The sequence below is a fragment of the Porites lutea genome, chromosome 13 (assembly GCF_958299795.1).
Source record: "Porites lutea chromosome 13, jaPorLute2.1, whole genome shotgun sequence".
NCBI lineage: Eukaryota > Metazoa > Cnidaria > Anthozoa > Scleractinia > Poritidae > Porites > Porites lutea.
Window position 1 is genome coordinate 17,449,992 of NC_133213.1, and position 23,641 is coordinate 17,473,632.

Sequence of the window (23,641 nt, forward strand, 5' to 3'; positions counted from 1 at the left end):
CTTCTTTAAAATTTCTCAAAAGACTTGAAAGACTGCAGGGAAAAAGTAAGAATGATTAACCCGACCAGTCACATGGAGTGAATCGCACATGCCTCGGATAAGTAGAATTGTCTTTTTTATGATACTTTGAGCAAGTTTTGATCTGAAATAAAGTCAGTTAATTTTCGAAACTACTGTAACCTCATTTATAAATACAGTTGCATAAAAAGATTTAAGGGTCTTTTAGGAAACTGCGTGGTCAAGTCGGTGTGGAAGTGGAACATGAGTACGAGGTTGGAAATGGACTCCCTCATGTCCACTTGTCTTTCGCCCCCGTCTTGTGCGCCTCTCGAGCAGACAGCCAAGCCCCGTGGAGGAGCTTGCGGTTCTCACGCGATGATAGAGTTGCGTTATATGAACATTTAGTAAAATCCAACTAGTGGTCTATTGTCAATGCTGCGTTCTGATTGGTTGAGCTACTATTAGGCTATATGTTATAGCCCACTAGTAGCGAAAAGCGCCGGCTTTGGAAACCAAAACAGTAACGGCTGAATCGTGTTTTGCTACCTCAAGTTGTTTTGTGGCGGTATTTTTGACCAGCTAGTTGGATTTTACTAAAATAATTATTCCTCTCGCCCTCATGGCCACTGAGTCAATAGCCCATTCGGCCTTCGATATGCTATTGACTCAGAGCAATAATTGTTAAATATACATAATTTTGAAGATCTTGCAGCTCCTTATTCCCCTCTTCCCTTTCTTTTTATTCATTTCCTCTTCGAAACGACAAAAAGTTTGCGCGATCTTCTGGTATAATTCCCCTAGACACATTATCTGTTATCCAGGTAATTTTTGAAGGAATAGTTGTTTTCAATGATTGAATTCATTAATATGTCTTCTCCGATCTGTCACGGCCGAGTGATATTGTATATTTACTTTCCTAACTTCCATTAGTTTTAAATCGTTATTGAGCTTAATATATGCCCCAGATTAAGTTTGAAGTGAATTGTAGTCACAGCTGTCTGTCTACGTAACCCAGGCGACAAATAAAACAGAAATTTTAAAACGTTGTCTCTGAAGTTTCATTTTCAGTTTAATGTTGAATAATGCTTTACTTTTGTTCTTTAAACTGAAATATCTATGTGGTTGCAAGGTCTTACATTATAAGGCAACATTCGGTATCGATACAGTGAGTAGTTTTGTATCGCATGTCTCAACCATTGGTCAACGATCTACGTATAAAGAAAACCTCATAATTATCGCCTTGTCTTAGCGATCAAATGGCTGAAACCAGCTGAAATAGACTACAATGAGCTTAGCGCCGGCAAGGAGTACATTCGAACCTTTATACATATCGATTCGGACACACGGATCTCGGATCGTTGATTGCCATTTGCGTTAACGAGGTCTCCAAAAAAAACTGGCAACGGGATCCTCCTTTTACTGAACAACTATTTGAACCACATAAAAAGAGAAACATAACGAGCTTAAAGTAATGACAGATTCTCACCGATATTGCAGTTTCGCAACATCAAAGATGTCACCTCTGTAGACAGTGGGCTGTTATGCTTGCGGTGTCGACTGAGCAAGATCAGGTGGTCTGGTGCAAACATTGAGATGCAGCTATCATTCTGTCGTTAATAAACAACATCAAAGTACATTTCTTTGTCGATTTTTATACTACTTCGATCATTGACTATTTCCGAGAAACCAGTCTTCAATTCTAAGAAAAGCAATGATGATGGTCAACTATTAGTTGCTTCCGTGACCACAGGTAGCCCAAGCTCACTATGAGAGCCCTGAACAACATTATCGTACTTAGCTAACTAATTATTCATACAGCAAGAAAATTATAAGACGTTGTATGGAGAAATGTTCTTTGCTCACTAAATTAGCAAAATGTACATTGAATACCGCTTTGAAGCTTACCTTTAGTGTCTTCTTGTTTTTCTTTGTATTCTGACTGCATTTCAGACCTCCTAGGCACTGTTTAAGGTCTTTTTTGGAGCGACAGTTTTTCACCCAGATGACAGTAGAGAGAAGAGAAGAGAAGGTTGGCAAACCTCTCTTGACCGGCTCCGCTCTCGGAGGCGATAAATTCCGTGACATTTGCGACATGGAGACAATTCCGCCAGAAACAGATGTCCTGATAAATAACGCACATTTTCCATCATTCACATCGCCAAAATTCCCATTTCGATTGTCCTTAATCGCCAACGAAGTGGGCAATACAAGGCTGAGGTTAGGCGAGTCCGAGCAGACCCGCAACGGACTCCAACCGTGAAGTCGACAATTTCAAACCGACGCGGGCTGGTGAGTCAAATTGTTCAACCGTCAAAGGACAATTGGAGCATTTAGCCTACTGGGCACAGTAACTGATTTTTCACTTCTCACATTGCACTCCGGGGTCGCGAAAGTCAAGCATCGCGTGTGATACTGACATGTAATATCAAAACATGTCGCGTTGCTGCATTTGGTTGATCTCTACTCTTCTTTTTAAAAAGCGTTTGACAATGTTTTTTTATATATGATTTAGAAAAAAAAATTGCAATAAGAATTACTACGGCTGTAAACAGTTGTTGGCTATTTTTCTTCCCTTTTTCAACAAGTGGCAGTAAGTAGCAAGTTTGGGGACAGGATCTTCCGGCAGGTGTTCTTATCTGTTGGGAGTGTTTTTACGGAAAGGAAATATGTAAATAAATATTTCATTGAATTTTCTCTTGGTAATTCTGCCACATTAGCTACACCGATTTCAAGATCAAATTGTACATCAGCTGCTTACAGCGCAAGCAAACTATTTCTGAAATATGAATCCCAAATGTAGTAGCTACTTTTGTATTGATTGGATTTCTTGACGCTACTATTCGAAAAATTTGCATATAATGTGGCAAGAGCGCACGAGGGGGACAGGTGAGGTTTGCTCTGAGAGTAACAAAAACTTACCGAGATTACTCACTTTGAAATATCGTTAAATAAAAAAAAATCGCAATAAATAGTAATTAGTTAAAAGCGGCATCAAAACAAAGAATATAAAAGGAATGCTAACTAGTGGAACGTACATATTTAGGTCCCGGGGAGGGGACTCCGCATATGAAAAGGGTGGGGATGCTCGTCGTCTCTCTTAGGGGTGTAAATTTCGGATTTTGGTCTCACTTGGGGTGTTCTGGGCAAAACACCATCATATTTCGCCGTGAAGGTCTCGTTTAGGGTTGCATGCGAAAAAATATAAAAAAATATATTTTTAATATGTATATTTTTAATTCGTTTTATTTACTCCATTCATATAATCCAAGTTTTTTCATATGTCTGTTTTTTAACATGCTCTCTTTTAGGGGACAAAAAAAGCTTGGGCCACGCGCAGATTGGTCTCCTTTAGGGGTTTGATTCAAAATTTCCGACGAGCATCCCCACCCCTTTCATATGCGGAGTCTCCCCCGGATTTAGGTATTTTTATGAAATCTCTTCGATCCGGAAAGACTAGACATGAAAAAATAAATCGTTATTTTGCTGCAGTATCAGTAACGGTAATCCAAATTAAAAAACGGATATGATTTCTGCTTTAGACTATGTGCAATATGAAATAAGAGGCTATCACGCACCGTCAGATATCCACATACAGTAATTAGAATACCAGGAGGAGTCAGAAGTTCTCTTGTACTTTGGCCTTGAAGTTTCTACAAACTGCCCAACACCCGCCCCCCCCGCCCCCCCCCCCCACCACCGTTACGGACCACGGAGGGAGGCGTAACTTAATCCGGTTGCGTCGATCACCCACTAACGTCTTCTGAACCGAAAGATAAGTTCATTTCCCATTGTTCGCAAATATCAGCTGGAGATCACATGCAGATTATCGGCGATCCAATCGGCGCTGTTGAACTAAAAGTGTAGACAAGCTAATCGGACATACGTGCAAGCTCGGTAGAGTGTGATACGTGACCAAAGATTTTTTGCTCCTGACGAGAATCTAGAAGATAAGCGTTGGGTTTTTTTTATATTTCTCTCTGTAAAGGCTGGATTAGATGTCACTTGCTCATAAAGTTGTTCTTTGGGTGATACAACGATGGGGTTACATTGTAGTGGATTCGTTTGGATTCAAAGAATGAGAAAAAATAACCTCTTCCCCAAACCAAAATGGAGGTTTCAAAAAAGTGCTGTTTTCCCCGATCCAGAAGAGATTTTCAAGAGATTCGTAAAGCTTGTGATAAACTGTTGGTTTTCGCGAGAAAAAAAAATGAAAAAGAAATCACGTGAAAAGTTCTTGGATATCAAAGTTGGAAAACTACACAACGCAAACAAACAAGAGCCCTTGAACAAAAATGAAAGACATTCAAAAGATTGAAATTGAAAGTACCGAATCAATAGAATATTTTTTTTTTAGTGGCGTAAGTTTTACGTTCGATTACGGAAAAGGAAATGCTCAATTCCGCAAGGTTTCTCTTTTCATTTTCCTCAATTCGCGTGAAACTACTTTATGACTTCCGTCACGGGACCAAGTAACCTTGTAACCTGGCCTTGAACTTAGTCTAAACAATCAAAATGGCCGCTTCGGCTCCTCCAGCTTATCACGATGTGGTTTCACCTGACGAGGCCAGTTCATTTAGAAGTTCTGTTCCAGCGACGCAAGTTGAACTGCATGTTTCTTGCAGGTAAAACAATTCTTGGAAATATTAGAGCGGTTTGTTAAATAGTGAGGTCAACTCAGTCTTGGGCAACGAGAACGAGGAACTACATGTAGCACTTTCGACAGCTGTTTTAGAATGCACATTGCATTAAGTGAGCAAATGCATTTCACAATCTGTTGTGAAGATATTTTCTCCATATTCATCTTGACGAAACCTTAAGGGTATAAAAACATTCGGATTTACTGTAGAGTCTGTCTGTAATTTTTTTTACCCCAATCTGCCTCAATGTATGTTTCTTGCATGTATCAAATCGTCTGCGAGTTCTCATGGCCAAAGCAGAATTTTTTTGAGGGGGTTTTCATCGTTGACTATAAAAAATGAGAAGTCTGAGAAAACTGCATGTTATCAATTTATTTGATATTGCTTATATGTCTGAAAACTTTGTTTTTAGTGTGACATGCTTAACTGCATGCCTGTTATTATATCCAGCTGTTTGAATGACTTAAGCTTAATTATCGCCTTTCTTTTAATCGTTTGTGTATGTGTTTTCGACTCTTTAAGAAATCTCGCTGATATGGATGTTTTTTCGAAATCCGACCCAAGTAAGTACCTTAAAATAGCCGCTTACCTGTACCGAAACCAAAATTTACTCTCCATGCATAAATTGTAATAGGTGAGCTCAGATGTTCCAGTTTGATGGTCACACAACGCAACTTTATTTACAGACTCAAAACTAGGTACCTTGTTTTCATTTATGTGTTTTTCTGACTCCTGTTCTTAAATCAACGAGAAAGCTTTTGTAGCCATTTGTTTTTTTGTTTCTTTTTTTTTTGTCAATTCAGCAGTGAAGCTTAGTTATTCAAAAGAAAAATATGTGTTTTTGCCACCGGTGACCAAAAAAGTTATGTCATAATGTCTGATCATCATCTATTTCAGACTCGCCAACTCTCCCGGATACAACACCAATCTCCCGGTCTCCCGTACGGGTCACCATATCTCCCGGATAAAATCATCTTTTGATCTCTTCTGTGCCTTAGTTTGAGATTCAGCCCATTTTTAGCTCAAAACTTGGGTTTTCTTATTCATTGTATGGTTTCCGGGGCATTTTCGCACCCATTTAGTCATTGACAAAGATTATGTCTACCATGTACCTCATGTAAGACTTCATGTAATGTCCTTAGTCATTCCCATATTTGTGGGGGGTGGGGTTCATTGAATTTTGGGAAGGGGGGTAGTGAAAAAGAGCGAGTCTCCAGATTCTAGATCTCCAGAGGTTGGTATCTCTGCTATTTGCTTCTAACAATGTCAATGGGTGCAGTGGGTGGGGGGTGATAGGTGATAGGTGTGGGTGGGTTAATTCTGGGTGCATGTCCTCGATTTGTCCTTGAGGAGGGAGGGGGATAGTACCCAGAAGACAGTTATTGCATGTATACATGTATAGTCAAGTACATTGTAACTGACAGTATCTTTGTTCTCTCAGTGGTAGTCATGTACACTCAAGCTATGGGAAGCAAAGAGTGGAGAGAGGTAGGTACAGGTGGAATAGTGGTGGATTTAAACCATGTTTTTGTGGGAATGTACCCTGTTTAATGATTATTGTTGTTAATACTCTCAGTTAAAGGAGTTAAATCTGGTTTTCTCTGGCTCAGGGCACCATGTCATGAGTCCTGCATGGCTATTCACAGAAATGGCTTCTCACAGAATATAATTTATTTTTTTTTCTATGGAGGATAATAGATCTGTAGTATTTGTGTCTAAACACTTTGCTGAATAAGAACAAACATATGGTATGAAATATAGCAAATGGTTAAATAATGGCGCCATTCTTGTGGTTAGAGTTCTCTCCCTGGTCACTCAAAAGACAGGGTGCCCAAATTATTTGTTTGAATTAAAATGTTCCAAGAGCAGACTGCCAGACTGCCCTAATGAAAATTGAATCTATCTGTTCCACATTTTCTCCAAAACGCAAGTGCCTTTCGTCCAATCTGATCTGTTTGCACTTACTAAAATATTTCCTCCCTTTTCTTTTAAATTTTTCCCAATTTTATGGAGAACCATGGACTCTTCACGTCCATAGCTAAGCATATATGCTTTACTGGTCAAATTAAATTCAGGTTAATATTTTTTAATCAAGTTAGACTCTCAATTCCCTTTGTCTCCTAGCCCTTATTCATGAATAATACCTTAAGGGCTAGGAGATAAAGCAAATTGAAAATCAAACTAGGTTAAAAATTTTGACCTGAACATAACTGTGACCTGTAACATATAAGCATCAGAATAAACCTAACTCTCATGTTTTCTTTTAGTTTGGCAGAACAGAACACATAATGAACAACTTGAATCCTGATTTTGTCAAGACTTTTATCATCCATTATTTTTTTGAAGAAATGCAAAAGCTTCGATTTGAAGTGTAAGTGGATGTGTTGTCCTTCACTTTTATCCTTGATCTAGTTTTTCTGACAGATGATTTATAGGTTATTTATTTATTTTTAACGTCTTAGGTATGACATAGATAAAAAATCTTCCAGGTTATCAGACCATGTAAGTATACACATGAGCATCCTGGTTATTCATTTAAATTTGCTGGAAAATCACTCTTTATCAATGAATTCAAATCCCTAACTGAGATTTCCTACGTTGTGGCATATTTATTAGGATTTTATTGGTTCAATGGAATGCACTCTGGGATCCATTGTTGGAGAATTTGGTGGACGACTGCAGAAATCTTTAGTGTAAGTGAGCATGGTGCACTGTGGATAATCTGACACTACTGAAAATTATCTTGCTGTTTAAGTAATTTTCTCTGGATTTATGTAATTAAAAGAATTCTAATTAGTCTGTTTCCCTAGAAATCCAAAGATAAAGAGAACTGGAACAATGATTGGTGAGTATTTTTCTCTTGTTCTGATCAAATTTTTCGGCTATCATAGTATATTTCCAATCAACATTTAGCTTTGGAGATATGATCTAATCTTCATTTCGGATGTCTGACACATTAACCAAATCTGGCTGATCTGTTGGTCGATTCAAAAATTCCTTTTTGTCTTACAGTAACTGCTGAAGAACTCAGTGATTGCAAGGTTAGTAAGTGAATGATCAGAACCAATTAGTGTCTTTTTTAACATTTTGGAACTGTTTTGCAATGCCACATTTAAGGCAAAATGATTGGGGAGTGCTGTGGTAGTCATGTGCAGAAATCATAAAAATTATAATTTATAGGGTACTGTACTTACCCTCTGATCAGCTGCACCTTTTTTTTGCAAAACGAAGACCGCAGTTAGGGGTGCAGCTTATAGCAGGTAAAAGCATTTTGGCACCTATTAGAGTGGTTTTCACTTGACTGTCGTAAAACCAAAACCAAAGTAAATACACTAGCCAACCAAAGGGCGTAGTAAAACCAAAACCAAAACCAAAACCAATCCCTTTCGACAGTCAAGTGAAACCGCTCTAACATGCATGATATCTCACATTGTTAAAATGACTTGGAATTTTATGAGCACTTCAAAATTTTCCTTGCATTAAGCAAATACAACTGTGGGTAAGTAGTAATTCAATATCTTTGCAAGTTTTAAAACATGTTTGAAGAAGTCCAGTACGGCTTGTATAGTGTAGCCATGCATTCCTCCGCACAGGCTTTCAAAGCACTTCCTTTTCCCAAATAATATGAAACGAAATGTGTGCTCAAACTTGATGAACATCTGTGGTCAGGGTTGTCAGAAGTTTTGAAGTAGATGGCTAAGTTGTCAAAGTAAGCAGCCAGTCCAGGGATATTTTGTTTAAAAATGCCATCCATAAAGAAATGCCAACAGAGTAGCTGGCCGATTCTAAACAAGTAGGCGGCAATTTTCGCCGGCAGCCGGTTACTTTTGACAACCCTGTGTGGTCCTCTTTTAGGATGTTGTTACACTCCAGTTTAATGGCAAAAAGCTCGACAAGAAAGACTTCTTTGGAAAGTCAGATCCTTTCTTGGTGTTTTACAGATGTAATGAAGATAACAGGTAAGTCAAGGTGATAGCTAGCTAGTCAGCACTCTCCTCACTTCTCAATGCAATATCATCCTTAAGGTGCTTGGCCTATGAGACCAATACACAGTCAATTAGGATTGGATATTCGGATCATTATACGTTTCTGGGAAACTGCCCACCTACCCCTCCCCTAAGCCATCATTTTGCCCTAAGTGAGAGCTAAGTGTTGCTGTTGGCTTAGGGGAGGGGTAGGTGGGCAGTTTCCCAGAAATGTACAATGATCCGGATATTCTTGGCAAAACTTGTTGCAAGCAAAGGAAAGAAGAAAATTAAATGACAGCCCCTGGGCCCTAACCCTTACACAAAAACAGTTCCAGCTTGAAGTGTTTGAATTCTGTGCTTCAGATCTTGTTCTGGCGGTAGACTTTGCCTGTCATGATTTCCTTGTAACACTAGTATTCAGTCCTGGTAGCTACTTCTGGGTCTTGGAGGATGTTAAAGGTACTGGCTTGGGATATTTTCGTGTTACGTTTTGACACTGGGTGCAGCTTAGCTTTTGGCTTTTTAATATCAAACACTTTCACAACTTTTGTGGCTGTGTATTATTTTAGTGCAACCATTTGGTCTGTTAAATTACAACAGCTGCATTTTTATGTTGTGCTTGAATACCCTTTTGTTGATATACTGAAGGGCAATAATAAATAATATTATTAGTTCAAAGAAAATCTCCCAGTGAACCATGTTTGAAGAAACAATAATTTTTTTGTTTATCTTGCATTTCTTCTAGCTATACAGCATGTCACAGAACTGAAGTTATCAAGAACACACTAAACCCCACATGGAAGCCATTTTCAATTCAAGCCAGGGCACTCTGTAATGGAGACTATGATAGGTAAATATTATTATTCTATCAACTGTATTTGCTAGAATCAATTGGATTTTTCATTTACTTGTTTTTGCATTTACATGCATGTAACTCTTTCATCTTCCAATTCTGTTATTCATTATTTCACAATGTGTTATAATAAGCAAAAAGCACAAGTTAATGATTGAAAATATACTTAAAGGTGAGTGCAGCATATGCATTATATAGCCATCACTTTTGCCTGTTTTTTATTTTTAAACATTTTTTTAAGCTGATTAACAATAAAATATTTCAAGTGGGAAATGTGATTGCTATACACATATGCGGCAAATGAGTTCACCCTAGTGGAAATATAAACTTCAAGTTTACTAAACCTCTTCTAAACATCCATTTTTACTTTAAATTCTAATTACAAAAATGTTAACTTAAACGCTGATGATAATTCCTAATGGTAGTTTCGGGTAGTGGTCAAAAAAATATATATCAACTTTTTTGCAAAAGGAAACAAGTCTATCATTGACTATTTTTGTCAGACAGGCATTGAGTTTCATCAAATTTTATAATAAATTGTATGACCTTTCATGAGCTCTTCTTATTATTTTACATGCAGTTTTTTTTAATTCTTCAGATCAATCAGGGTGGAATGTTACGACTGGGACAGAGATGGAGGGTGAGAAAGTCCAGAGTCATGATTTTTCGTTTCCAAATATAAAATTTATATTTAACAATAATTGTTATTCCACCAGTGTGTGTTAGATATGAGTTGGCTATAGTCATCTCATATCCAACAAGGGCGAGTGGAATAATTGTTTTATTAAAAACACCAACAAAATATCTAGATTTTCAGCTTGTTTTTAATTTTGAACAGATGCGTACAGTTACCATATTATTTGGAGAGCATGGTATAATGGCTCATATACCATGATGGCTAAGCCAATAAAGTTAATAAAGGCTTTTATCCTGTTGTTGAAGTTGAATGTAATTGATATCAGGTTTAACATCACTTCCATTTGTAGGCATGATCTGATAGGCATCTTTTCAACCACCATAAATGAGCTGAAGTCAGTCTCTGGAATTACATATGAGGCAAGTTTTATAACGTTTTGCACTGTAGCAGACCCCGATAAGCACATAGCCTCATAAAGCTAGAGAATCATAGCATGTTTCAGCACAGGATTACTTACTTAGTTTACTTACTCCAGTCCAGCAAAACATCTTATTGCATTGGAAGATCTAGAGCTTAAGGAAAGGGGAACTTACTCATCCATACCTTTGTTCTTTTTGTCCTTCCTTGTTTTTGCTTTTTCCCTCCCTATATAGCTTTAGGTAGCTTTACTACCCATGAAATGGTGCACTGATAGAGTGAGGGGGCTGAGGGTAAAATGATCGCAGTCAGGGGTGTAGCCAGCTTTTTGACTAGTTGTAGGTTTGGCTGACTTTCATCCCCACATATCCTGAAAATTGCACACATGACTAGTAGGCACTGACCTCACCAACACTTTAAGCTCTTAAGCTTTTTAGCTCTCCCCAACAATGCATAATTTATTACAATCAGTAGAGGGATCAAACCAAAAATTTGTAGGCCTGGGCCTACAGGTCTATGGGCTTGCTACACCCCTGACACTGTCGGCCTCAGGTTTGTCAGTCTGGAGGTTCTTCCTGACAAGTAATAACTTGCAGCTTAACTTGTAGATGGAGCTTGTTCATGTAACTATTTACATGTGGCATTTTTCTTTTGACAATGTTAGGTCATAAATCCCAAGAAGAAAGCAAAGAAGAAAGGATCATACAAAAATTCGGGCACAGTAAGTGTTTTGGACTTAAAAACTGCTAACTGATGAGAGAATTGGTAATAAAAGTTTTTTACTCCTAAAACCCTAAGGACCAAAGTTTCAGAAAATGCTTAATTACTCATCATGAAATGCTGTTAAATAAATTGCACTTAGCAATTTAAATTACTGCCCCAAAAGGTTTTATTTTGTCAGGAAATCAGCTGGCAGTTGTCTGAACTGAAGTTAGTGTCAAATCCTGTTCTCGTTTTTTTCTTTAAAGGAGGGAGTAAAAAGGCGAAAATTAAGAATTAATGTACCTTTTTTTCTGATGGGAACATTTGTGATTATAATATGCCATTAGATTGGAGCTGACCTATAAACTCAACTTCAGGATCAGGCTAGAAAACAGTTATATTGTACAACCAATGCAGCCGTGACCCTTTTCCCTGTTTTAATAAGAATCTGGTTTTTAATCCTTTCCACAGATTTCCCTGCTTCAGTGTAGGGTAGAGCAACAACCTTCTTTTTTGGATTTCATCAGAGGAGGGTAGGTACATTTATTTGTTGTGTAGATATATCTAAATAGATGGTTTATTATTAATTTTCCATAACTAGCCCAATTTTTGATAACGTTACGGCCAAAGGGACCTTTAGCGTCCAACAGTTGTTTTCGGCCGAAGTAGCCATTATGAAAACTAAGAGTTCTCTTCTCCTCGTTCTTTCTCTTTCTCCTTTCTTTTTCCTTTGTTTCTGTGATTTTGGAGCTTCTCGGGCTTAAGAAACCTGTTTTTTGACGCCTTTTCACTCAAATAACTGCAAATTTCGTTAGGTTGGTTTTCTAAAAATGGGTAGATATAGATATAGCTGATTTTGCAGGGGAATATATTCATTGATAGTTTTGTCTCAGTCTCAAGTTGGGGCTGACCAACCCCTTAGCAAGGAGTTACCGCACTTCCATCCCGTTAAAAATCACTGGATAATTCTGGGGAGGAATTTTTAAAGCCTAATATTTTACACAGTTCAAATTTATTTGGGGGTTATTGTGGCGGTGTATGATGGGATTGGAATGGAGGCCGCGGGTTGGGGGGGGGGGGGGGGGGCGGGGAGGGGAGGGGAGAGAATAACTAAGACGTAAATAACTTAGCCAGTAATAAACACAGTTTCCTTCAGCAGCACCTTTTCACAAGATGCTGTGCATCTAAAACACAGAGTAAAGCTCGTCTTTTTATTTATTATTGATTGTGTTAAAACGATCAGATGGCATTTATATTTGAAGGTTTTGTTTTCTATTCATGTTGCACAGAACTCAAATAAACTTCACGGTAGCCATTGATTTCACTGCTTCAAATGGTAAGATATCATTGACGCTTATTGTCATTGTCTTTGATGTGTGCACTGGGAAGGGTAATTTGCAGCACTGTTAATTACCTTATCCATCTAAGGCCTCAAAGGCAACCGTTGACAAATGACTGCTGTTTGTTTTCAGGCGACCCGAGAAATGCCAATTCTCTGCATTACATAAACCCTTATGAACAGAATCAATACGTGAAAGCTCTTACAGCTGTTGGCAGAATTTGTCAAGATTATGATACGTAAGTACTCTTTTATAACTATGGTTACAAGTACTCTTCCTAATGCTGCTACTGGCTAAATGCGTTAAAACCTCAAAATACTATAGTACCGCGTAAAAGTTGCGCTAAACAAGTTTATAAACGCTGCCCTTCTTCCAGAGAGATCAAACAAATCATTTGAAAACACAGTGGTTAAGAGGGAAGCATAGATCCCAGCCGTTTCATGTCGGAGAGGAGACAAGATGATTCTTTGTCTCTTACGTTTACGTTAGTTTGTTCACAGGGCGTAAACAAACTAACCACGCGACAGACAAGCCACGCGAACGACGTCGTAAACCCTAAAAGCCATGCATGCCGTTTCATGTCGGAGAGGAGACAAGATGATTCTTGTCTCTTACGTTTTAGGTTAGTTTTTTTCCCAGGGCGTAAACAAACTAATCACGCAACAGACAAGCCACGCGAACGACGTCGTAAACGCTAAAAGCCATGCAAGAGAGAAACCTCTGTTCTCAGGGTACTTAACTTTTTTCCCGTTTTTCATTATAAATAGGGCACTGGTTTTTACACCTAAATTGATAAACAGTAACGAACTTTCTTTATCAGTGCTCTGTTTTACGTGTATTTAAAGCTCCTTAAAGCGACACTGTAAGGAAAGAAGTCGAAACGGGGATGTGAGGTCACAACTGGGAATCGACCATGGAACCTCCCGCACAGGGACACCAAGAAGTCGACTCGCCGCTAACTAATTCGCCACCAAGTAATAGCGAAGCTCCTCGAGCTTGCTTCGAGCGGAGCCCCATAGCTAAGAAAATTTGTTAATCTTGTCCATCCCAGAAAATTTGGTTATGACGTCAGCGTACGACCTCCCGTCCGTACAGACGCTGGGGGAGGGCGAAGGAACTAAGAGTCAGAAGTCAGCTCGTCGGGGGAGGAGTTTGTTATAGCGGAGGTGAAATTTGGATTTCAAGCATCCTGCTCGTTTCGGCGGTAATCACATTGCCACCCGGACGTTTAAAGAGAAAAAAAAAACAACAGCAACAAAAAACGAGACTTTCTTTCCACCAAATTTTAATGTCTACATTAACTTAAATAACAGGGAAAGAGCTAGAGCGAGAAATAAATAACAACGCAGACCAATTTCTTTGGAAGAAAAACATGAAAATTGTGCTACCAAAGTGAAAATGAGCGGCAGTGAAAAAACAGAGTGAACAGGAACACAAACATGAGGAATCACGTTTTAGTCGTGCAAAACAACGGCAAGGAAGTGTACAAAAAAATGGCTGCACGTGCAAAGCTGTTTTTTTGGTAATTAGAAAAAAGTGTGCTGCACGTGCAAAGTGTTTTTTTGCTAATTAGATCTATTGTTGTTGTTTTTTACCGTTCTCGTTGTTTTCACCTAGTCTTTAGTATTAGGGCCTGTTTAGATGGAGTGGGGGACCCCGGTCTAGTGGGGTTGGTTTCTTTTGTGTTCACGCTCTATGGGACACAAAAGAAAAGTAACCTACCCCACTAGACCGGGGTCCCCTACTCCATGTAAACAGGGTCTTAGTCGATTTTCTATTTTCTTTGAGGATTGAGGAAACTATAAATATTAAAAAGAGCTTCACTTTTAGTCTTGGATAAATCTATACATTAACTCTGTAATATACGACGTGTGTACTCACCCAGGATTACTTACCTAGGATTTTTACGATTTTAAAGAGTCAAAAGTGAAAATCTTGACGAAGACCTAGGTATTAAAGTGATCCTAGGGTAGTAAGCACGTCAATTAGTGGATGTAGCAGCTGTTCGGAAGAGAAGTCACCAATGGTGCGTTTCCCTGACCCCAAACAATACTAAAACAACTGGAAGAATGACATGTCATTGTTTTCTGCGACCAATTAGGAGAGACCTGACGAGCAGCTCCTACCCTACCCCAATTAGTGCAGTTATTACTTGATGGCGATTAGACTTCTTCGTGGCGAGTTGGTTGGCGGTGAGTTTACTTCTTGTTGGCGATTTCGTTGGTGGCGAGATGACCGTAAACCCCGCTAAGAAGGCCGTACGCTAACTGACTGTGGTGATCCTTGCTCCTCATATTCTTTCTTTGCGCCATTCTCAGTGGAGCTTAATACTATGTCAACACCGTTCTAATTGTAGAGATTGTAACACTGAATTGTTGCTTGTAGTGATAAACTGTTCCCTGCTTTTGGATTTGGTGCACGTCTGCCTCCAGCTTGGCAAGTGTCTCATGAGTTTCCCCTGGTGAGTACCAGCTTTTTAGCCCTCTAGCAGGCGTTCGAAGGGGAATTGAGCGCGAAAGAAACGCGAGGGGCGTTCACGAAAGGAGGGAGGGAAACGCCTGCAGCAAAGCCATTGTGTTCCTCCCTCCACGCGCTCCCCTCGCGTTTCTGTCGCGCCCAAAATCCCCTTTCCCTTTTCCTTCGATCATCTGCCACGCAGGCTACAAGCTTTTTAAATTCCCCTGACAACTGTCTGGTCTTGTTGTTCTTGTCGCAGCATCAATCCTACAACAGTCAACAGTACTGTAGAAGAGCTTTCACTCCAACCATGAGTGTCTAAGTCTTGCTTAACCTTATCCTTATTTATAGCTGATAAATCCAAATTTTTTACATGTACATCACGCCCCAAGAGACAAGTTTTTTTTAGATACAATGTACTTTTCATAGCCCCGGCACCAGAGGTTTTTTTTTTCTCGCGTGCGGTTGGACGTTTCGTTGTCGACTGCGGGCCGACAGATCTTCGGCCAAAGTCACGAGAAGCAAGGCTTGACCGAAACCGGAAACCGTGCATGAATAGTCTCTGGTACTCAACTTACTCTTTTTATGTGTTGTGTGCTGAAGAGGACTGTACTTTCTTCCCAATACTCCTTTCTGTCTGTGTACTGTGCCACAAAACAGAATTTTTTGAGATGTCAATACTGCAGCTGCTCAACAGATTTAAGGACACAACAGAACGTGTTTAACAAAAGCCAGTTTGTTAACTACAAGTACACAAGCCTGCAAGATGCCTGCAGTGGTCGTTTCGCCTCATCGTGAAGTCGATTCGCTGCAAAAGCATTTTTCGTTTCACTGTAGTCTCGGACTTGAGAAATTCGATGTCGCACACTAAAAGTAAAAAAAAAACTAACGGGTCTTTTAAGAGCCACCACCTTTAATATCAAAGTTTTCGGTATTTTTTTTTAAATTGATGCGAAAAGTCTGTGCTGTGAAACGACTTGTAGCGAAATGATTTTGGGGAAAAATACGGATAAGCATAAAAAGCAATTGTTGTTTCGATTGTTGTTTGTTTTCAGAATGGAAATCCTCAAAACCCCATGTGTGAAGGAATTGATGGAGTGATGGCAGCTTATTATCACAGCATTCAAAGGGTGCAGCTATACGGTAACGTCAATGGCGCAACTTGATTGTTATGTAAATACGCTTGTTTTCAAGGCTAATGGGGGTAATACAGCAGAAAAGCCTATTACTGGTGCCTTAGAATATTATAAACCCAATAACAGGCAGACATCTTGGTATTGAGGTTTGACACCACCTTTACATTTGTGTTCGGGGAGTAGAAGAGATCATTATTTTTAAAATAAAATTTTAGACTTTATTCCATAGCTTTGACGTTGCCTCCCTTATAATTTAACTGCAGGTCCTACCAACTTCGCACCAATAATAAATCAAATATCAAGGTAAGAGTGCGTTGTAGTTGTTTGAAGCTTAGATCAATGTCGATGTGAAAATTACAAAGTTAACACCAATCTCACTATCTCGAGCAAGTGTTTGCTGCTCATCACTCAACAGCTGGATGCTGTTTATAACTGCAGTTGAATTTCCAAACAGCATCTGCCCTAATTCTCATACTGCTTTGCGCGCGGCGATAGATTTTGCTTTGCTGTTGAGCTTCATTTGAACAACTGTTGTTAATTCTCATGTCTTGAGGCATTAATTGATAGTTTTTCCTTCATTTCTGTATATTTTTTTCTATTAAAAAAGACGAGTATGTTGAGTGTAAACTTGAACCTTTGCTTATTTTCTTTTTTTCATCTTTTAGAATTGCAAGTTCATCGCACAGACAGAGCCCTGGAGATGAGTATGTAACACAACCAATCTTTCAATTGTTAAATGAGAAAGGAGCCCTTTAGTTGGGCCTAGTTGTTCAAAGCCCGCTTTACGGCAACAACAACAACAGTTCAATTATCAAATAATTTAAGTCTGTGTTACCCACAAGAAGCGGAGCTATTTTAGGTGGGCAACAATACAATAATTGTCTCACAGAGCATATTGAACTATTGGTTGTCATGACAACCAGCTCTGGATTTGCGCTATAGTCTTTCGAGCAACTGAGATATAACGAAGGCCGTAACCACTTCTTTTTCAACTCCCACCGCAGTAGAATTAAACAGTTTTGTCCCTTGCACCAGACCAGCCCATCAAAGTCCACCATCATAAATAAATAAAGTGGAATAGCATTGTCTCTTCAAAGGGACCGGCTATTTTCTTGGAAAATCACAGATAGAAACATACCGTGTTTGTTTCGACCAAAATTTTCCGCGGGCCTGAGAACAAGAAAATCTTAAAATGGAACCGTACGTTTCGGTCCGACCGCACAGATGGTGATAGAGGATGACGTTATGAAAGGAATGCAGTGGTCGATCGATTTGTGGTCCTCTGCCGGAAGTGCTGGTACATAATAATGGGAAGCACCCGACGTTAGTTTCGTGGAAGTAATGATACCATTCGGGTTTGAAATGGTCGTAAAAGGTAGTTAGTGCACTGGCTTGTTAGTTAGAAGTAAACTATAATTTGTTTGGGTTTTTAGCTTCTCTCTGCCTTCTCGTCTCGTGCTACTTTACGTTTTCAATACATAATGTTTCCCTTTAGATATTTTGTGCTTCTGATGTTAACTGATGGAATCATCTCGGACATGGCACAAACAAAGGAAGCTATTGTTAATGTAAGTAACTGTTGCATGCACAGCAGCAACTCTAAGGGAAGGTATTTTGAGTATCAATTTAGGGGGCCGACCTAGAAGTAGACCACTTAAGCCAATGCCTTACGGCTAATTATATAACACTTACTCATCAGCCAAATAATTTATCAGCCACAATCGTGAGTTAAATAGATAGAAAAATTAAGACCACCTTTTCCTTTCCCTCCCCTCCCTGCACCCACATATTAGCGAACTTAATCATCGACGTTTTTGAGCTGCCCTCGTCAACCGGAAGTGTATTTTTTTCATTCTTGAACGGTAGAAAGAGACTAAGAAATACAAATTTGGTGGCGTCAAATTATTTTAAAATAAAAAGGACCTCACTTCCGGTTGACGTGCGTCGCTTAATGGCGCGTTTTCGTGTAGTTTCGTCCTTGATGTTTTTTTTTGAAGGGGGCGGGGGGGGGGAAGGTTGGGGGGGGGGCAGTGGGATCTGTTTTTGCCATTTTATTCTGTCCAAGCTTGTAGCTGCTCCAGAGCAAACAGTGAATATTTCGCCTTTACATTTTGGATGATTCAACCTGTGACCGAAAGTAGGTTCTATTCTATTCCACTTGTTAAACGACGGCAAGTGTTGAATTTGTTGTTTGTTTGTCATTGTTTGTGAAACAGCCTGCGTTGGACTATATTGAACTCTGCATTGTTCGCCTTAGTAGGAAAATTGGACCCTTATTAGCCCTTAAAATGTCACAGGACACTAGTTAACTTTGACCCAAGTTCGCAAACGTCGCGCATCGATTAGAAAGACTGTGTGAGAAGCCAAACGTGGCCTAAGTTAGGGCGCTTTCCATTTGTCAGAACGGGCCGCCCGGACCATTGCCGGACTAGTCAGTTATCAAATGAAATCGGATTTTTTTTTGAAATAGGCTTTTTGCTGAAACACCGTCTCCTTAGTACATACTACTTAGGATTAAACTGATCTGGCTGGATAGTTTTGATTAAAAGTGAAATTCGCATCACGACGGGAATAGTCTGGCCGGGCCGTTCCGAGAAATGGAAAGCTTCCTTAGCTTCCTACACAGGAGTTTACCTTCTTTTGGAAAGAATTGAGTGAAGAGCCAAATTAACGCCTGCGTAAACGGATAACAACAAGCATAATTTTGAAGCCATTTGCAGATAATAATTGTTCTTAACTATTACATGTATATTTTGATTTTAGGCAGCTTCTCTGCCTGTTTCTATTATTATTGTGGGTGTTGGACCGGCTGAATTTGATGGTAAGTACTTGATAACTTTGTTTCGGAAAAGGCTCCATTATTGCTGATTTAAATTGTCTCAGTGAAGGGGAGGGGGGAGAAAGAAAGCCAAAACCAGCAGCGGTATATAAGCACATATAATTGAATCAGGACTGCAGACTTTCAGTAACTAAAAAATACAAGGATAGACATTTACTCTCATCTCTAAGATGGCGCCGGCGTTTGGACTAAGATCCATGATGAGGTTTCTTTTTCACTCGACAGGCTTCCTTGCTCATCGTTAGTCCTTTCAATGAAAATTTGCCTACGAAATGTCGCAATCAAAAAGCATATATGTGCTTACCTTATTCCTTACCCTAGGGCAAGAAGAACTCGGAATCGCTCTCTTAACCGCATTTTATTAACCCTTTCAGTGCCAAATGTGGCCAATGGCAAATGTCGACCAAATGTCCAAATTTCATTTGCTACAATTTTGACCAACAAATAGCACCATATGAAAGTACAGGCAGAGAGCTTTCATTTGAATGGTCACATCATAGGATTTCGTCTGCAGACTCAAAAGTTAGACTCACCTTACAAAACTCCATCAAACACTCTGGCACTGAAGGGGTTAAGAAGACAGCCAAGACCAATAAATAATATAACTTACCCATTTCTCCAATGAACTCTTTGCAAAGTGCCGAGCAGCGGCAGCTTTACTTTCGAACAGCTTTCTTCGTCCACTTACGGAAAGATGGCCACCATGTCCTGACATGATCCGAAGATCTTTTGGATCAGTAAACAATAGCCCGCAAAAATTCATAAGATTTCAGAAATGTGTCCAGTAATTGCTTCTTAACACTTTAAACAGCTAGAGTACCAAAGAACAGAGCTGATCAAAGAAGGATGGATGAGATCTAACACGATCAAAACTCGGCAATCATAACGCCGGTGGCGTTTGAAAAATGTAGGCTAAACCTTTCAAAAGCGTTGACGCCTTAATGAGCATGCGCGATTCATAAGCGAAAGCATGATTTGTATGCTGTTGCTTTGTTCTTGATTTCATATTGAGAGAAAAGCTTTGATTTATAGCTCAAACATCCCCTTCTGTCTTTACTTCCGCTGTGTTAGTTTTTACGGGGGCGTAACGGGAGGAGGTTACATAGCAGCTGAAACAGTTAGGAAATTAAAAGGAAATCTTTCTTCAGTTGCGCCATCAATTCTGGCGAGATTCCGTTTACAATTCCGTTACTTTTGAGTATACGTCACTTACACTACCACCAGGGTTCGCACGCGTTGTGAATGTCCTTGAATTTCGAATTTAAAGTTCAAAGCCTTACATGTAAAAGTCCTCGAAGTTACCAGTTTTAACTGAAACGTCCTGGAAATTTGTTGCTCTTTTCAACCAAGTCGGAACCCCAAGTGGTTAATGAGACAATTACAAAATATTATCGGCAGATCAGAAGCAACACAAATGAGTATTACTGTCTTGATTATAAGTGGCATGGAGTCCTTAAAAATGAGAATTACCCACTTAAAAGGCATGAATGAAGGAATTCTTGTTCAAAAAGCGTAGGAACCCTGCCCAACGTAACGCCTCTTCAGCGTCCAGCCTGGTATATCCTACGGCCTCCGTAACTGGTGTTCTGGTGACGTGTGAATGATTCAAAGCCTTTATTCGTGCGACACGTGACTAGCTTTTGTGAAAAATTGAATTATGATATTATGGTTATTTATTTTAATTTCCTTTTTTTGCATCTTGTAGCTATGGAGGAACTTGATGGAGATACAGTTCGCCTGTCATCGCGTGGAAGAAACGCGGAAAGAGACATAGTACAGGTGAGGTATTGCACTATTTGTGTGTGTGTTCTATTTAAAAAAACGATGCTTAAGTCGCATCCTTAGAATGCAATGTGTATTTGTTGTATTTAAGACAAACTGCCAGACAAAAAGACGAAAGATAATTTTTGAGGTATTTTTTCTCCCTTTCAAAACTGTTTCCGTTTACCTCGAGTCTTCTCTAAACTCAAAAGTATCAAAACTGTTCATCAAAATCTTTTAAATAAGGTACCTTTGTAATTTTCGTGGTAGTTCTGGCAGTTTTTAAATTTCCAGCTTTATTTTTGAAAACCCACAGGGTAATTAATTTGAAGATGTTATTACATTGTGTGGGGTTATTGCATGTGTTTTATTCTGCACTTTTTTTTCGTTGGGATATCTTAAAGACCTTTGTGCGAGTCAAATTCAAAGTAGTTTTGTGAACTTTTCATCAGTGACATTGATTCCGTAGCTTTGCATCACTGAGTAGGGAAAATTCAGCTTTGGACTCTGTGCCTTTTACACAGTGAATTTCTTTCCACTTAATTTCAGTTTGTTCCATTCCGAGATTTCCAAACCCAAGGTGCATTAGCTGGCGATTTACTCACAAAAGAAGTATTGGCTGAGGTTCCAGATCAGCTTCTGTCGTACATGAAATCAAATGCTATCAAACCAAAGCCACCTCAACCACTTTCAGTTGAAACCATCATGCCGATTATGACTCCTTCAGCCAATCAAAACGCTCCATTCGCAACACTTCCCGGTCCACAATACCCTGTCAATCCGACTGCACCTCCTTATCCAACCAATCAAAACATTCCTTACTTAGCCAATCAGAGAGCTCCTTATCCAACCAATTAGTGAGCAGTGGGTAGTTAGTCAGTTCATAGCGGAGCTCCACGCGTTCGCAAAGCGCGCGCGAGCGGACCCATGAACTCAGACGATTTGGCTGTCTATCCATACGGGCACGTGACCGTACGTGCTTTCGTCTGCACCACAGGGAAACCAATATGCAATGTCTCACATTATTTCTAGAGTGGGAGCGTGCAACCTGATGTTGCACATTCATATTACTGTCAATTACAGGGTATCCGCTAACCAATATCACATGACTATATCGCGGCTCAGGTGACGACCCATCGAGGTTACGTGTTTTTTTGAAGTTGTCCACTGAAAAGTTTATTGTTTGAAATAACTTATAAATTCATATACGGGAACTTCGCTTTTAGCCTCGGCTAAATGTATATATTAATATGTCCTTATAAATCATAGTTTGTGCCCTTCCGAGATTACATTGGACAAGCTGGGAATGTCATAAGCGGAGCTCGATTGGCAAAAGATGTGCTGGAAGAACTCCCAGATCAATTTCTTGATTACATGAAAAAACGAAACATCAAACCCAGGCCTCCTCGATACAACTTCTCACATATGGCCACTATTTAAGGGACCATTCACAATCTCGTTGCCAGAGTCCGCGTTTTCCTAGACCAGCGGCGTCCAGTACTGAGTAGTAATTTCTGCGTAAAACGATTATCCTGGGATGCGCAGTAACAAGAGCTCTTAAGCTTGTACGAATTTGTTTCCCCAATGTAACTCACAGCAAAAGAGAATATTCTAGGTATAGAATATCGATAAAGTAACCATAAGGCGAAATAGAGCCTTCAAAGCATTTTGTTAGAATATTGTAAGAATTTTTATATTACAGTATTGTAAGAATATTTATATTAGTCTGGGAAACGGCCCTCGAATGGAGGATAGAAAATCCTTAAATAAAAATGACCGAGACCACTGTTTTCACTAAAACAGCTGGACGCACAACCTGGTTGAGGTCATTGTTATCTAAGACATTAAATTTCTAACATGACTCCGAGGCTTTAGAGACAAAAGTGCAAATTTTTCAAGACTCCATTGTCTCTCAATTCCAAGAAGAGACTTGGGCACAATAAAAACTAAAGCAAATATAGAAAAATGACCAGAAAGCCCCGGAGTCATGTTAGAGTTTTAATATATCGAACGTGGGCTATTAGCGCAAGCTGAAAGGCCGAGTGTGGTCTGGGGGAAACAGACTATTTCTATCAATATAGTATTATATACCAATATGTAGGAAAAAATTCTAGGTTTTAACATTTCCAGTGAGTGGACTTGATTAGTTTTAAGTCACCCTTGGGTTAAACGTTTAGTTAATAGTCTGTTCCAAGCTGGTGCTGACAAAACGTTTGTCATCGGTACACGTGAGTTTCATTTAAAACAGGCTGTTGATTACCAATAAGGTGAAAGTAGTTTAAGAGGTGCATTTCTTTACCACAAACTATGTGTGCTGAAGAACAAGCCTTCTGATATTCAGAATTATTTGTAATGAATTCCTAGGTGAATTTTGCGTGATAGCCTCGCAACATTGTGAGGTTCTCTTGTTTTTTTGTGAAAGTGAACTTAGTTATAAACAGGTGGTGAATTCCTAGAGTAGCATTACTCTTAACCCTTTAAGCCCTAAGAGTGATCAGCGTCAAATTTCTCCTTGAAATATCACTGCTTTATAAAACAGAGTGGTCATGAGAATTAAGGACATGATCACACAAGATGAATCTAATTGATTCTTCAACAAATTCTCCCAACTACGTCTTTTGAAAATGTATAGGGATAACAAATGAGAATATGAATTTTCATGTTAGGGTTTAAAGGGTTAACGAATGTAGCAAGTTCTCTGTGTTGTATGAGACAGATTTCCGACAGATTAAGTGTATGTAGTAAAGAATGTTGGTTCATCGTTACTGATATGAAGACAATTTTTTGTGTATAATCGGAAACTGTAAGAACTGTACTCTCGAGGCTTGTACATCTTGAAACCTTGACAGTTCTTTTTTTACCAAATATTACTCGGGAAAGTGGGAGTCACTGGA

At 39.3% G+C, this 23,641-nt stretch overlaps 1 protein-coding gene across 3 annotated transcripts; it reads left to right on the top strand.

The window, feature by feature from the left end:
- Positions 1-3,791: 3,791 nt before the first annotated feature.
- LOC140923773 (copine-8-like) lies at positions 3,792-23,377 on the top strand. 3 transcript variants are annotated; one of them, XM_073373845.1, is made up of 24 exons: positions 3,793-4,622; positions 5,160-5,200; positions 6,079-6,125; positions 6,905-7,008; positions 7,100-7,139; positions 7,254-7,330; positions 7,448-7,482; positions 7,650-7,678; positions 8,493-8,596; positions 9,351-9,455; positions 10,057-10,098; positions 10,445-10,514; positions 11,177-11,233; positions 11,686-11,747; positions 12,504-12,550; positions 12,687-12,792; positions 14,940-15,015; positions 16,067-16,154; positions 16,411-16,450; positions 16,813-16,851; positions 17,643-17,715; positions 18,911-18,968; positions 20,692-20,765; positions 21,297-22,160. In XM_073373845.1, exons 1-24 carry the CDS (start codon positions 4,513-4,515, stop codon positions 21,603-21,605), a joined length of 1,833 nt encoding a protein of 610 aa, XP_073229946.1. In that variant the 5' UTR covers positions 3,793-4,512; the 3' UTR covers positions 21,606-22,160. The 3 variants fall into 3 exon arrangements, with proteins under 3 accessions (XP_073229947.1, XP_073229946.1, XP_073229948.1); XM_073373847.1 differs by having other exon boundaries at positions 3,800-4,622; positions 22,017-23,377; XM_073373846.1 differs by lacking the exon at positions 5,160-5,200 and having other exon boundaries at positions 3,792-4,622.
- The last annotated feature ends 264 nt before the right edge of the window (positions 23,378-23,641 follow it).